The sequence below is a fragment of the Pteropus medius genome, unplaced genomic scaffold (genome assembly GCF_902729225.1).
Source record: "Pteropus medius unplaced genomic scaffold, Ma_sr-lr_union100, whole genome shotgun sequence".
NCBI classification, from domain to species: Eukaryota; Metazoa; Chordata; class Mammalia; order Chiroptera; family Pteropodidae; genus Pteropus; species Pteropus medius.
In genome coordinates this window covers 2,108,522-2,125,077 of record NW_024351730.1, presented here as the reverse complement: position 1 = coordinate 2,125,077, position 16,556 = coordinate 2,108,522, and the positions used below count along the sequence as shown (strand labels likewise).

The following is a 16,556-nucleotide window of genomic DNA, read 5'->3' as shown; positions in this document are numbered from 1 at the left end:
TCTGAACTGTAAAGATGGCACCTCAAAAAATAAATAAATATGCACAACACTTTAATGCCAGATTTGGCAATAAGAAAAAGTTCTGTATTAGTCATTATCAAGATCCCAATTAGCCATCACAATATAATGAACCCCATAATAATTCTAAACCATAATTTAAATACTATTATAACAAGAGCCTTAATTTATTGGATAGCTACTATTTGGCAGGCACCACAGGCAGCACAAGAACTTTTGATCCTCCCAATCATTTGAGGGAGGTAGTCAAACTGTCAAAGATGAAGGAAACACTATGCATAGAAAATGACAATGTTTCAGAAGTAAACATACTATGAGTAAAGCAGTGAATTAGGCAGTTTCATACATGATAGCATTTCTGTCATAATACTGTTATAGCTGAACCTTGCAAGAACTTAGAAATATCTGTATTGCAAAAAGAGATAGCCTCTGATGAACACTACTTAAACCTGATTTTTAAAAACTCAGTATATAAGTTATGTTTTTATATTCCATTTTAAATGTTCTAAGATTTATGACACGGTACTCAAAAACAAACAAACAAAAAAAGCTTTTCCCTTGCCCTCACCATTACAAGAACTACAGTATACTGTATAAAGAATTTACTCCCATATGTAGACAAAGCTATTTGTCTACTGTTCCTATTTCCACAGTTCTCTTAAATTGATGGAACTTAGTAATCTATAATAATGGACTGCTGAATATATATTACCAAATTAAGAATAAATACTATGACAGTACATACCTCCTTCAGATACCAGTGATCCTGCTAAAATACAATATGCCTAGAAAATAAATATTAAAATAAAGCATAAGTTAATATTTTGCTAAAGAATCACAACTGTTCATGCATATAGTTCGTAATGTTTAAAATGGAAAACATAAATTTGAATCTAAGCCAGATAAAGGTTTTGATGGGAAACAGCTCAAATGAGGAAAAATGAGATAGATGGTATTTTCAGATAAGAAAAGAGCAGCTTAAAAATCTGATGGTCATCTCATTTTTTAATACTTAGAAGACATGTATAACATATATAATGTATACATTATCTATATTATTCTACAGAATGTAATACCATGACCTAAGCTAAATTCATGATATAAAAGATGCAAGAATTACTTAATTAGTACAAACTTTTTTAAAATTTTATTTTTATTTTTTAGGTGAGGCAACCTTTGGTTGACCTCACAGATTGCAAGGACCTTGGTCAGTTTACAATCCCTTAATTTTTACGCCTAGAGCACCTGGTCTTCCTAGGTGGTCTCCCGTCCATGTACTAACCAGGCCCAACCCTGCTTAGTTTCTGAGATCAGATGGGATCGGGCTTGTTCAGGGTAGCATGGCCATAGACAGTATAAACATTTTTTTTAAAGTTCAAAATGAACACAAAGATTTGAAATCTGGGGTTATGGATATCAGATGCAGTAAGATCCACACCCATACCCAAGCAACTTCTGGACTTGTCTGGATGCCCAGCACCAAGAGAATCTTTTCTGAATCCTGATTTGAATTTGAAAAGACAAGTAGCTATGAACAGTAATCAATTTTTTAAAACACATTTTTCTTTCAGTCCCAGGATATTCTTGAATTAAATGAAGATATCAAGAGCAACTTTAATTCAAGGTACATAGAAAGAGTTAACCTAGCAACATAAATTTAAAAAGTTTTTAAATGAAATTCAAACCAAACATCTGTAGAATTTTCAACATTACCTTTTTGGACCCCTAGGCTTCCCTAAAATAGAGGTTTGAAAATTTTGAACTCAAGTCCAACACTCTTGTAATTCTGTTAAGGCTATGTGATTTGCTTGAGTACACAGAAATGATACCACAGTTAAGAACTAGAATACAGGCTTTCCAGTCTCAGTTTTAGGCTCTTTCTAATGAATCATGCTGCCAATCTGAAATATAGTAACTAAACTTCCCAATAATTCTTTTTAATTGTCTATCTCCTTCCAGAAAGGATTTAAAACACATTTATCACCCAATAAAGGGAGACACCGTATACAAGCCAAGATTCCAAGATAATACCTAATAAATATAAATTGGTCTATGGTGTGTCCAATCCATTATTTATTAACAGAATTGTAGTCTGATGGAGCCCTATTTCATTACTAAAAGATACAAGAGCTTCTGAAAGCTTTAAAACTTATACACAATTGAAAATCTAATAATCAATCCCTATCTCCAGAGCCACAGACTTCTTTGCCTCTATAAAGTAATATTGTACAAATTAGATGAATGCTACGGTAATGAGATATCTATAAAGTAGCCAAACCTTTATTCATTTTAATTATATGAAATGATTATGATAAGAAATTAGTTAATAAAAATTGTAGAAAAATACTAATTTAATAGGCTTGTTACTATTTAGGTGTATAGGTGTAACAAAGATGTTAAAATGAGATTCATTCCAGTTGAAAACAAAGTAGGTTACAAGTACCTCCACATTCTAAAATGAAGTGCTATACCATCTTGCACAGAAGGTGAACCAGACCTGGTTTTACAACTCTTAGCTCTATACCCACTAGCCTATGTAAGTGGAGCTGAGGTTAAGGAGGCCAAAAGTGAAGATTTCTTTGGAGAAAGCTGTTGAGCTGTTGAGACTGCTCAGAAAGCTGGATGTATGTCCCTAAAGGTTAGAGATTGCAGTGAACTGTGTCTAACATACACCTGAAAAATAAATTTTTAGGCAAGTCTACTAACTGATATTTGCTATGTCAGCAGAGTAGATGACCGGGTTTAGGGGGAAAAAAAAACTGCACTCAGAACACGTAGGGCCTGACATGGAATTCTGAGTAGGGGTCTACCCAAGAGGCTTCTTGCCAAATGCAAAGCAACCTCAGCAGAAAAAGTATGGGGTTACACCACGAGATGCAGAAACTAACAGAGAGCACTACATGAGCAATTTGTGCTTGTCAAGGAAGCTAAAGTCAGAGTGGCCAAGAAGGGTAATCTCCAAGAAGTGCCCATTAAAGCGGGGTGAGGGGGTGGGGTGGGGAGAGGAACAGCTTTAAATCTCTACAAAGGACAGAGGAAACCAGTGCAAAATGACCTTGATGCTAGTACAGAAGTACTTTCTTGTCATCTATCCCTCCCTACCTTCGGTGATGCCAAAGGCAATCTAGGGAGTAGGAGAAAAGAGTAGAAGCTTGGGTGGGAAAATAAAGTGACCATGCTCCCACCCTACCATTCCTCCAGTGAAGGCTTCCTATTAGGAGGAGGAAAAAGAGAAGCTTCGCCTTTAAATACAATTCCAAAGTATGACTAGCACATGACACTGTATATTTCAGTTACTGACAGATTATTCTTATTCTTCAACAGAAATTATGGAAATTAATGAAACTGCTCAATATTTTAACCAAGGAGACAGAGTGCTTACTAATTGTACCTATGGAGATATTCATGTTCAACATCATTGAATTGTATGGATTTAGAGGTCATGTTCAGTCATACTCTAAAAAGCACAACTATAGATACATAATCCTATATGACACAATCAAGAAGGTATATGTTAGCCCCATTCCTTAATATCAATATTACAAAGGTATTTTACTGTACTTAAACACTATTTTATATTATTTCAAAACTGAGGAGGAAAAAATTTACCCAGAGAAGGGATTCCATTGGTTGAGGATTAAGCAATCCCATGATTCCATGGTACCAAGATAATCCTGCACCCATCATGAAAATACCAACACCACTAATTAGTGAAGCAATATAGCGCATATTTGAAAATCCATACCTAAAATATAAAAATGATAGTTTATAATACATACAAATGATTTCCTTTCAAAATATGTCTCCTGGGTCAATGAAAAACATACAAAAAAAATTCTTACAAGATTAAGATATTATCATTTTATATTTAAGTAAAGTGTAAGTGCCAAATTCAAATCTAATCAGAAAATCAATGAATAAAGTGGAAAAACTATAAGATCTTTGAAAATAAAGAGTGCATATGATTTAATCCAGGTATTTTCTAATTCTTTTTCCATACAATCTGTTTTGATTTAGTAGTGATACTTTACAATTATGTGCCACAAATACTTTTAAAATTAATCATTTTAAAAATGCATTCAGATGTTTAATGAACAGGATAACACTTAAATTTCTTTGTAATTTAGCTCCTAATTGAATTATTTTGGTCTTCTTATACAGCCAATCAGTGATTTATATTACCTATAATTGGATGCTGGAAATTTGTTGCTGGTTCTGATTAGTTTAATACATAGCAACTGATTACTATTATTAGGACTAACAGGTTCAGTTTTCTGGGTGTTTTAATGATAAATTTTTTTTTTAATCTCAATTATTTTCAAGCATCTTTGGTCATTACATGTACTATTTTGTATTACTGTATGCACCAATAAAATACTGAGTATTAAGAAGTTCAAAAATATGATACACTGTAAAAGGAAAAGAATCACTCAGTATTAAAAATATTTCCTGGGAAATTTACATAAACTTTATGATACTCTCTGGCACATGAAAATTTAAGCAAGAATTTTTTCTTTTTTCATTTATTTTCAATTAGTTGACATTCAATATTATTTTGCATTAGTTTCAGGTGTACAGTACAGTGGTTAAACATTTACATAATTTATGAAGTACTCTGTTCCCCAATTAGTCTAGTAACCACCTGATGCTATACAGTTATTACAATATTGACTATATTCCCTATGTTGTGCTTTACATTCTCTTGACTATGTCATAACTACCAATTTGTACTTCCTAATCCCTTCGCCTTTTTCATCCATCCCCCCCACCCCCCTCCCACCTGACAACCATTTTGTTCTCTACATCTATGAGTCTATTTCTGTTTTTAAACAAGAATTCTTATTTAAAATCAATTTTTAATCTCTTGGAAAAATGTAATCCTGACAAAGGGAATTCTTAGAGTTTATAGATGTGACAGTGTTCTACCAGCTTGACTTAGAAAAATTTACTGTCTTCTAAAGTTTCCACCCAAAGTAAAATAGGATGTACGTATTTATTTAAGTTAAAGCAAATTAAGGTCTAAATTAAATGTCATTACTTTTATTTTATGTGTTTTGAAGGAATTCATAGGTTCTTACTGAAAATTTTAATTCTATAGATCTGCACTATGCAAAATAACTCATTAGTCACAAAAGGCTACTTAAATTTAAATTAGTAAAAACTAAATAAAATTTTAAATGTAGTTCTTCAATTGTACCAGTACATTTCAAGTACTCAACAGCCACATGTAGCTAGTAACTATCATAGTGAACAGATTTTTAGAAAATTCTATTGGGCAGCACTCATGTAGATTAATGAATACCTTGAGAAGAAATCGTCATAACCTAAAATTTTACCCTTTTTTAAATTTTTGGTCTATAAAACTGATCAGGAAAAAAATTTTTCTTGAGATAGTAAAATATTGTAAATGATGTGTAATTTGCAGACAAGAAAGCTAGCTGTTCACTATACTAGCTTACTGATAGCTCCAGGATGTTGAAAATGTTATTTATAAGAAAACGGTAGTGTCCTCCTTTCAAGTAAAGAAAGGCATTTATATAAAGCATAAAGGCAGACTCCTTTACAGAAATAAAAGTGCATTCTTTTTGGCCTTAAGATTGATCAAATTCTACTACTGAAACATGTTTAAAAACTAATACATGTGGAATTCCTAAGTTTTAACTGGTCATGTTAGAAGCAACAACAAAAAACCTGATATAATTCAAAATAATATATTCTAAAAAGCATACTCATTTTACAAATAATTAATATGAAATACTGACAGAATACTATTTCCAAATCATAACAGGAGGATTAAAATAAAACATAGGTTTACTAAAAGTTATCACTAAGATTTTCAGATTGAGTGGCCTATTAGTTTAAATTTGGAATATGTTCCCTTTGACCAATAATACAGAACTCTAAGATCAAAATATATACTTTGTTTTTAATTATCAAATATAAAAAGAACAAGATCTCTATGCTATATTATAAAACATAAGAATACTTAAACTCCATTTTCAAATTATATCTTAAATTTACTTTGACATAGCAGTGGAAGACATGACCAAATCTTTTAACACAAAATTACAGGTGTATAAACAGGAGATTCTAAAATTCAGTAGCTTTACTTTTATGACTTGCCACCAAAACAAACAAAAACAAAATAAAGGCAATGTCCTTACGGATGAGTAGGATCTGGTGTTTGAATAGACTTACTGATGCCCACTGCTAGTAAACCCTATGAAGGAAAAAAAGGTAAATAATCATTAGCAAGATGGGGAGAACAATGTGGTAAAAACCTATCTGGAGGGTGCAATCTGACTATGACAAGAAATAACATACACATGTTCAACAGCCTAGCAATTCTGGTTTCTAATACTTACCTGAGAGAAAGATGAATCCAAAGAGGTTCAAAATATCATTGCTTATAAAGATGAAAAATGTGAAAGCAACCTAAAAATACATATTGAGAAATGGCAAAACAAATGATGGTATAATCAAATCATAAATCACTTCTATAACAGTTTAAAAGAATGGAGCTGGGATACAGCATCATGTACTGACATGCTAAAAGCTCCTAACATACCATTAAGTGTAAGAGAAAAAAGCAAGTTTAGGAATAGTATGTACAGTACAGAAGAACTTACATTTTGTAATTTTTATAATCTACATATAATGTAAAGCACAGAAAAAGGTCTAGAAGAACACAAATTTAACTATATTTATACTTCTGAGGAGAGAATTAGGATTAAGGTAATTTATATCTGTTTTTTATATGAAGAATAACTTGTATAGCTATATAAGACAAAATTTTAAACAGTATGTAGTATGTATGGATACATAAATTTCTAGTAGAACTGCAAAACTATGCATAGGAAGTATACATATCAATGTATACAGAGCAGTGATTACCTGGGGTGTGGAAGGAGGGACTATGGAGGGAAGATGGAGCTATAGCTAAGATTTCTTAAAAAAAAAAAGAAAGAAAGAAAGAAAAAGAAAACGTAAAGTAAATATGGCAAAAATGAAAGCATGATTTTTTAAGTTTTGATATCAAAAATCCTACCGTAAATACACAGAATGCTACAAGTTCTTTTCTACTGGATTCCAAAGGAAAAGAGGGTTAAAACTATTCAAAAGACAGATGATGGCTTTTCAGTGAATTAAACTAAGAGAATGAGAGTAAATCAAGGAGGACATGTAATTTTTAAACCTGTACATTAAAACTGAAATATTCATTAATTCATACCATGTGTATGTTTATGTTTATTAAATAGTCAATGAGTATTCAATCATTTTTAATTTCCTTAATAGTCAGATGGCTGTATAACAAAGTGTGGAATATTACCAAGTATTTTATAAATTGAATATGAACCATACTTATTAGCTCTTATAAAAATATCACAGGGGTGGCTCTGTAGTGTAGTGGTTAGCACGACTGCTTTACACGCAGAAGGTCCTGGGTTCATGCCCCAGGTGGAGCCACAGACCATGCCCTGGGTGCACCAGGCCCCCTGAGTGTGCCGGGGGTGCCAGGCCTCGGGTGCACAACACGAGCGTGTGGGAGGAGATGCCCCACCTTCAGAGAACCAGTTCCTAAGGGGAAATGGCAACATCTATAAGTCAGGGGTGGAAGTTGGGGGCAGGGGACATTAAAGAGGGGGAAAAAATATATCACAGACTCCCTTATCCTGTTCTTCCTCAGAGGTAAGGTAGCATCAGTTATGTCTGATGTGTGCCCTTCCAGGCCTTTTTCTGCTATTTACGTGTTTATGTATTAAATATAATACATATGCATATATATAACCTACATTTGTTTGGTTTACAACATTAATACTAACATCTATTGGCTAAGAAGCATCATTAATGCTTCCCCCTCCATAATCACCTTTCCTTCAGTATCATACTATCATGCAACTGCTTAAATGTTACCTTGGAATATCTTTCTAGTTGTTTTGCGTGTATGACCTGATTACAGAGGACAGAGCAAGGACTGTGTCTTCTTCTAAACACAACACTGCAAACTCAAGTGCTCAATAAGTTCATATAAATTAATACTAAATAATATACTGGGTGTTATTCAGCAGAAAAGTTTTCCCAAATGAACTGTCATAGAAAGTGTAAAACTAGGTACCATTAGAGACACAAGTCTTATTTAAAAGTTGGAGATGTTTTAATCCCTCAAGATACAAAGATAAAATTACTATGGCATAAAAATGTTACAATGAATTAAATTTTTAAAAATATTTTAGGTCTCAAAAGGATATGAGAAATACAATTAACATCTATTCAGTAAGGCCCAGCTGAAATCTTTTTCATCAAAGCCTTTCTGACCACTCTTGAAGACAAACTACTCAATCAAGGAATTCTCAAAGCACTTGATATCATGTGGTCTCAGCTTTTATTTAACTCTACTGCTGTTCAATCTGTTACAAAAATTACTTTTTCTAGTTACAAAACTCACACATGCTCGAAATTCAAATAGTATAAGAGACAGAATCCTTTAAGAGTTTGGAGTATGTTTCAGACTGGTTTTATATACAACTGTATATAATTTTTAATGTTGCTTCTGTATACAAAGACAGTACCAGATTTCAGAGAGGGCATGTGTGTGTGTGCTTAAAAATATGATCACGATCTATATAATATCTTTTTGTACTTTATTTTATGGAAATTTTCTAATATACAAATGGATGGATAAAACAACAGAATAGTCAATAAACCCAAGTCATCTGTCACTTGGCTTTGACAATTACAAATGTTTGACCACATTTGTTTTATCTCAACCATATCTACTCCCCCATGAATACTTTGAAGTAAATTCCAAGCATCAGATCATTTGATTTTTAAATATTTTGGATGACTCTCTAAAAAACTAAGTCTTTTAGAAAATAGAGTCACAAGGCCATTATCATACTTTTAAAAATTAATACTAATTCTTTATTATCAAATCTCTATATAGTAATCATGTATGAAAACTTTAAATTCTGAATTAAAATTCACACACAATGAAATGCACAAATCCTGAACGTACAGTTGAGTTTTGAAAATTCCACAAATCTGAAATATATATTCCTATAAAGATACCTCAAAAAGTTCTCTTGTACCTCTTTTTAGTCAGTGCTCCCCTACATCAGATGTAACCATTTTTCTGACTTTTTTAACCAAAGATTCAAGTTCTACTTCACATAAACATAATTGTTCGAGTATTCTTTTGTGTTCACCTTTTTATCCAGCATATGGTTGGATATATGCTTCTGACTGGATAAGTACTCCATTTTTTTTATTGCTACATAATATTCCATTATATGAGTATACTGCACCACAATTTGTTTACCTCTTCCCTGTTGGACATTTGAGCTAATTCTAGATTTCTATCCATAAGTAATGGTACTGGAAACATTCTTATACATGTCTTTGTAGACAGTCATTCCCATTTTTCCTGGGTAAATACTAAGAACTGCTAAGTTATACAATAGGCATATGTTTATAGGAAACTGACAAATGTTTTCAAGAGTGGTTTAACATTCTACACTCCACCAGCGATGTCTGAAAAGTCTGGTTGCTCCACATCTTCACCAACATTTGGTTGTCAGGGTTTTTAATTTTAGTCATTATACCAGATATGTAGAGATGTCTTCTTGGGATTTTAATATACATTTCCTAATGATTAATGGTGTTAAACATTTTTTCATGTGTCCATTGGCCACCATTCGTGCATCTTTATTTGTGAAGTACCTGTGCGAATATTGAGCCTCTTAAAAAAAATTGGGTTGTCTTTTTAATACTGAGTTACAGAAGTTCTTTATTTGACAAGGACTTGGATACCAGTCCTTTGTCAGATTATATGTAAATATTTCTTCCCATTCTGTGTCTTATCTATTTATTTTCTTAAGAAATGTCTTTTAATAAAAGCTTTTTACATTTTGATGAAGTTTTAATTTGTATTTTTAATGGTTTTCTGTGTCCTGTTTAAAAAATTTCTACCTAACCAAAGAAGATATTCTCCTAGGTTTTCTTCTAGAATACTTGCTTTTTGCTCTTACATTTGGGTCTATGGCCCACCTCAAATTTGTATATGGTCTGAGGTGGGGGTTAAAGTCCTTTGTTTTTTTCTATAAGGATATCCAATTTTTCCAGCACCATTTTGTCGAAGAGAGTTTTCTTTCTTCAATAATTTCACTGAATTGCTTTGGTGCCTTTGTCAAAAATCAACTGACGATGTAACTGTGATCCTCTATTCAGATCCACTGGTCTGTCAATCCCTGGGCCAATACCTCACACTGTCTTAATTATTGTAGCTCTATAAGTTTTGAAGTCTTCTAAATTCCCACCCCCCACCTCCCCCGCCTTTTTTTCAAGATTGCTTTGAATATTCTGGGTTCTTTGCATTTCCATGTAAATTTTAGAATTTATTCAGTTTGTCAATTTCTATTTTTTAAAAAGTCTGCTGTGATAATGGAGTTGTATTAAATCTATAGATTTAGTGATATCTGACATTAACACCAGGGCATCCAATTCATGAACATGGTATATCTCTCCATTTCTTTAGGTTTTCTTTAATTTCTCCCACTCATATTTCGAGTCTTTGAGTAAAGATCTTACACATCTGTCATTAAATCTACTCCTAAGTATTTAATATTACTATAAATAAAATTTATTAAAAATTACATTGTTTGCTGATAGTAGAAATGAAATGATCTTTGCATATTAGCCTTCTATACCTATTGATTTTGGATACTGAACTAACCATATATTCCTAGAATGCTCACTTGATTATGACATATTATCATTTTTATATATTGCTAGATTCAATATGATTATATTTTAAGGATTTTTGCATGTATGTTCGTGAGGGATACTGACTTGTATTTTTCTTTCTTGGAACATCTGTGTAAGGTTTTGGTATCAATGAGGTAATGCTGGCCTTATTAGAGGAGTTGAAAAGCATTTCTTTCTTCTTTATAAGTTTGTGTACTATTGGTATTATTTCTTCCACAAGTCACTGAAGCTCCCTTCATTTTTTTCAATCCTTTTTCCTCTTTTTTCCTCAGCATGAATGTTTTCTACTGTTATATATGAATGTTTTCTACTGCCATATATTTAAGTTCAGTGATAATTTTTTCCAGGGTCTAATCTGCTATTAACTCCATACAGTCAATTTTTCATATCAGATATATTTTTCAGTTCTAAAAGCTCCATTTAGTTCTTTTTTATATCTTCCATTTCTCTTGTCAATATATTCATGTTTTCCTTTCAACACATGCATGTAGTTGCAATACCCATTTAACATCCTGGTCTGCTAATTCTATCATATGCCAATTGAGTCTTAACTAATTTTTTTCCTGGTTTTAAGTCGAATTTTCTGCTTCTTGGCTGTCTACTACTTATAAAAAAAATGCTGAAATTGTAAATGTTATACTGAGTGTTATGATTTTGCTGTTTTTCTTATAGAGTCTCGGGCTTTATTCTGGCAGATTAAGTTACCTGCAGATCAGCTTGACTTTTTAGAGCCTTGTTAGGGAGGTTCTAGAATAGCCTTTGCACCAAAGATAATTTAGCCCTCTACTAAGTTTTGACCCTTCTACTGGCCTGTGTAATCAATGAGGATTCTATTTTCACATAGTCCGAACTTGATGTATCCTAGCCCTTTGAGAGTACTCTAGGAGTTACTCAGCTTAATGCTCCCTGCTGGTCTTACCCTACACTTGTGTAATTTAACATTCAACAAAGACTCACTCAAGGAAAACTCCATGTAGACTTTCCTAGACTTGTCTGCCAACCTCCCTCCTCTGTGGAACTCTGCCTTGTAATTTCTAGCCTCCTCAGACTCGCTAAATTTTATTTTTGCCTTCTCAACTTAATGAGACTATTATCTCCACTCCGGTTCCACTATCCCAAATGTGCCTCCAAGCAAAAATCAAGAGAGATCACAGAGGTTCAACTCGTTTCTCTTCTCTCACAGATCAAGGTCTTGTACTGCTATTGCCTAATGTGTGAAAACACTGTTTCATATATTTTGTCTAGTTTTTTAGTTGTTTACATCAAAAGACTAAATCCATTCCCCATCAGTCTACTATGGCTGGAAACATAAGTTCTTTACATAATGTTTTGTAATTTAATTTTTTTACTCAAATTATCATGTCATTATTCCAAGTCAGTATATAGCTATATCTATCACATTCTTTTAAACCCCTGAATAGTAGTTCAAAGTGTGGATACTAAAAAAACTGTTTTCAATGTTTTAAATAACAATAATGAAGCTAATAATCTGAATATATTTCCTTGTCCATATGTACAATATTTTTACATTTCAATTTTCTTAAGTTCACATAAGCTTTCAATGAAATATATATTATGTATTATATATCTTCCCAACCCCTCTTCCCACAACTGACTCGGAAAATATTATATCAATACTAGTTATTATTTACTGTATAAAATTAACTCATGGGAAAGACTTGTAAGTACTGATAGCAAATGTTCAACTTTTCTTACTTTTCCAAAGAGTTTTAATCCATTTGATAGTGAGTTAGGCAAGTTCTTGAGGGGTTTCATTTTTCATTAAGATTGCTCTCCCCACTCCTCAACACTTTATTATTTTATACTTTGTCTTAAATATTCTTAATGAACCTGTTATTTTTTACTATAAGTTCTTCCAAACTTGTTCTTATATAATAAGAGTATAAATACATACATAGAGACTGAAAAGGTATATACCACATACTTTAAAATGTGAAATGATAACAAGTAGAAATTTCTATTGTGTTCTTTAAAAAGGTTAGGTTTGCAGTACTCGAAATTTGGATCAAAAAAGGTATTTTCATTTTATAAAAATCATTCTTCATTTGCAAATTCAGGAAAGGGATTCAAAATACTAGTCTAATATGAAAATCATTTTAATTCATCAATCACATATGACTAATTTATATCATTATTCCAAAAACTTAAATTCACTGGCTCTTACAGTTGTAAGAATTCATATTCAGAGATCAAATTTCCACCTAATGTAAGAATCTCTTCCACAAAAGCTTCTGCCCAAACACTTAATAAATGATAATTTTATACTTCATACTCCACTGCTGGAAGTTCTTAAAGCCTAACAACCTGATTTAAAATACTATGATCACATTTCTATGTACTTCATCATTCAAAAGTGAAATAATTTTCTTTTCCATATGCCAAGTATAGTAATTATTCAGTTTTTAAACAGGCTAACTTTTAGGTTAAAACAGTAAAAAATTACTTTAAAATTAATAAGAAAAAAGCTTTACCCCTCACCTGATTACAAGTATCAGATAAAGAGTGTACAGCTTCGGAGAACATACTTGCTGAACCCGTATAAATCCAAGCAAGAAATTTAAAGCAGCAATTTAATCCATTGCTGGAGAGAAAGAGAAAACAATTTAGCATTGGTTTGGACAAATATTTCTACCAAAAGCTTACTTAATTGACCATATATACCTCTATACTAGGTTCTGTTCAAAGTAAATTAAAAAGAATCAAGAACTTATGTTTTATGTAACAAGAGTACAAATTTGAAAAATACAGATTATGGTATCATTAAATACTCAAATGAAGAGGCATGATGTGTATAAGCAAATTAAGTGCATTTTGAAAACTGCTGAGAAAAAAGGATGTTCTACATTTACACAAAATGAAATTAGAAAAGAAATTATATATCTTAGGTAGGTAAAAGAAGATCTGCACTAGATAATGCCCAGTAGGCCAGTGTTAAAGGCAAGACTTTGGTGAAGGTCTGTTTACTTAAATAGGCAGATGCCAGAGGTGAAGATAAATCTAGACCAAGCAGTCTCTGAGTCATACTAGAAGATCACAGATGCTAAAATAAATATGATTAGCTCTGAACAAGCCAGCTGCTCAGATTCCAACAGTAATGACTAGTATGATTTATTTCAGGCACTATACTAGTAATTTACCATGTTTTATTATAATCTTATTATACAAATATTAACATCTTAATTTTATAAATGAGGAAACTGTAAATCCCCTTCAAGCTATCCTTTTTTCCACTCCTCCACTTCAGATAGCCTCGAAAGAGTTATACTGCTCTTGCTGTCTCAGTCTTCCTTATTTTTCACTGTCTTCAATGCACTGAACAATGGCTTCTACCTCCAATAGCTCATTAGATTGTTCTTATCAATATCACCAACTGTTTCTTGCTATTAAGTTCCTAGACACGTTTTAGTATTTTCCTTAATCTCACAGAAGCATTTGCCACCATTTTCTTAAAAACCTCTCTTCTCTAGCTTCCATAATGCTCCTGGTTTTCTTCCGACCTTGCTCCTTATTTTCCTGTCTCCTGTGCTGGCTCTTTTTCTTCCGCCCATTTCTTAAATGTTAGCATTCTTCAAGTTTTTTTCTTGAGAGCTTTTTCTTCCTCACACTATATGCATTCTCCATGTAATCTTAACTATGCCGATGGCTTTAATTATCATGTATATACTAATAATTCTCAGTTCTAAATCTCTACTCCATATCTCTCTTCTGAGCTTCAGACCTATATATATGACTTCGAAGTACATATTATGTACCAGGTACTAATTTAAGCAGTTTACATATATTCCACACATCTCTCTGATGAAGAAAACTTTAACTGCTAACCCCGTTTTACTGACACACACACACAAACAAAACAATGAATTAAGCCTATAGAAAACTCAAACTCAAAAATGAATTCATCATTTCCTTTGCTTCCACCTTGCCATTCCTTTCAGTCTACCTCCTCTCAGTGAGAGTGCAATACTTATCCAATTGTCCGAGAAGCTAGGCAACATCCTTTCCATACTTCCTAAATACTTGCTGAATCTAACCATGTTTCTTCATCCCTACTACCATTATCTTAGTTTGGGGGCATCATCATCTCTTTTCTGTATTATTGTAAATAACTTCATTTAGTTTAGTGCGCCTCCAATCCTTTAAGATAAGAATATTGTATTTCTAGACCCAATCACAATTCCTGACATATGTTTATATACATATATAAAATAAAAGAACTAATGAATTATGGAATTAATGCTTTTAAACATTTTAAAATAATTCGACAAAATGAATAAAAGATAAATAAAACAACAGAAATCAAGAAGACAGAGGAAAAAAGATAGCAAAAACATTAATTATTTTCTACTAAGCTAAGGGGGAGAAAACTAAGAGTGCAGATATTCTTTAGTAGCTATAATCCAGGTTGATTTAACTACTCTAAAAATAACCTTGGCCAATTCAACTTTTTATAAAAAACTTCTATCGACTTCAATGAAAATAAGAGAACTTTCAGATAGCAATTGTTCCTATATCTTAACCACATCAGAAATATACAAGAGCATAGGTATCTATGTGGATTCTTCCCCCATCAATTTACAAAAACACAGACTTGTATTCAATTTCCTCCTAAAACAACATAAACGTCTAACTATTAGATACCAAGTAATAAATTTATACATTTAAGAATATATACATAATATTTCTGTTTTAAAAGGCTTATATTTCAGTACTTACATGCAAATGGCAACCATCACCACTTTTCCTGGCCCCTTAAAAAAAACTGATGTCATTCTGGAACGTGGCTATTAAAAAAAAAAAAACCCTCTAAAATTTTCTGGAGAACCATTTTAACACTTTAACAAGTGATCCTGACACACTGGAAAATATCTATCAATCTCTCTAAACAACCACATTTACTTATTTCTTTTTCTCCAGAATTTCTTCTAACAAGTGGGAAAATGGAAATCCAAAGTGTATCTAACGCCTCTTCCAGAATCTTGTTTATTTTTTTTCTTTATAATTCATTTCCTGACTACTTTCAGAAAGGAGATGATGTTTACATAAAAACTAAAGTGATAAAAATGTATTGAACTAAATCGATTTAAAAATTTTCCATTTCTTGAGCAACTTAACTTTTAAACAAGGAACAGACAAAGCCAACAAATTTGCTGCTCTAATTTAACTCCTGACTGTTCTCCAAAGATCTCAAGTGATAATCATGTGTTTAATTCCAAAATAGACCAAAACAAAAAGAAACAAAATAAGCAGAGAAACATATCCGGGGGAAATACTTTTCTTGAATTAAATGTTCTTTTGCTGTGTTCCCTGATTATATACTTCTTTTTTTTTCTCTTGCTCTTTCCTCTCCCTGGAATGCTATCATCTTCTACTGCAATGTGTCCAAGTTTTATTCATCCTCTTCCATGTCTGGCCAAGTCACTTTTGTATGTAAAGCCTTCCTTGATTCCCCACTGAGAATACTCTCCTACATATTTAGTGTTGCACTTTACATTTCTATTAAAGCACTTTATATATTCTGCCTCAAGTCATTTATTTAAGAATATTTACTATGCAGCTACTATATGCCTGGCACAGTTCTAGATGCTGAGGCATGAAGGTAAACAAAACTGAGTCCCTGTCTTCACAGATCTCACTCTAGTACACAAAGATAGAGGGCGGGAAAACTCCATAAATACATAATATCAGATAGTGATAAATGTAAAAACTGAGAGAATAATGGGTGAGAGCAGGGTGTACGGTGTAAAGGATTATTT

General features: G+C 32.3%; 1 protein-coding gene and 1 pseudogene across 1 annotated transcript in view; both read right to left on the bottom strand.

The window, feature by feature from the left end:
- Positions 1-16,556, bottom strand: part of SLC30A9 (solute carrier family 30 member 9) — a 70,844-nt gene that overhangs the window by 20,309 nt on the left and 33,979 nt on the right. The window contains exons 8-12 of the mRNA XM_039845104.1: positions 15,517-15,584; positions 13,282-13,384; positions 6,183-6,238; positions 3,628-3,763; positions 764-803 (exon numbers count right to left, since the gene is read on the bottom strand). Coding sequence (XP_039701038.1) covers positions 764-803; positions 3,628-3,763; positions 6,183-6,238; positions 13,282-13,384; positions 15,517-15,584 — 403 coding nt within the window. The remainder of the gene's footprint in view (positions 1-763; positions 804-3,627; positions 3,764-6,182; positions 6,239-13,281; positions 13,385-15,516; positions 15,585-16,556) is intronic.
- Positions 1,252-1,370, bottom strand: LOC120588443 (uncharacterized; annotated as a pseudogene).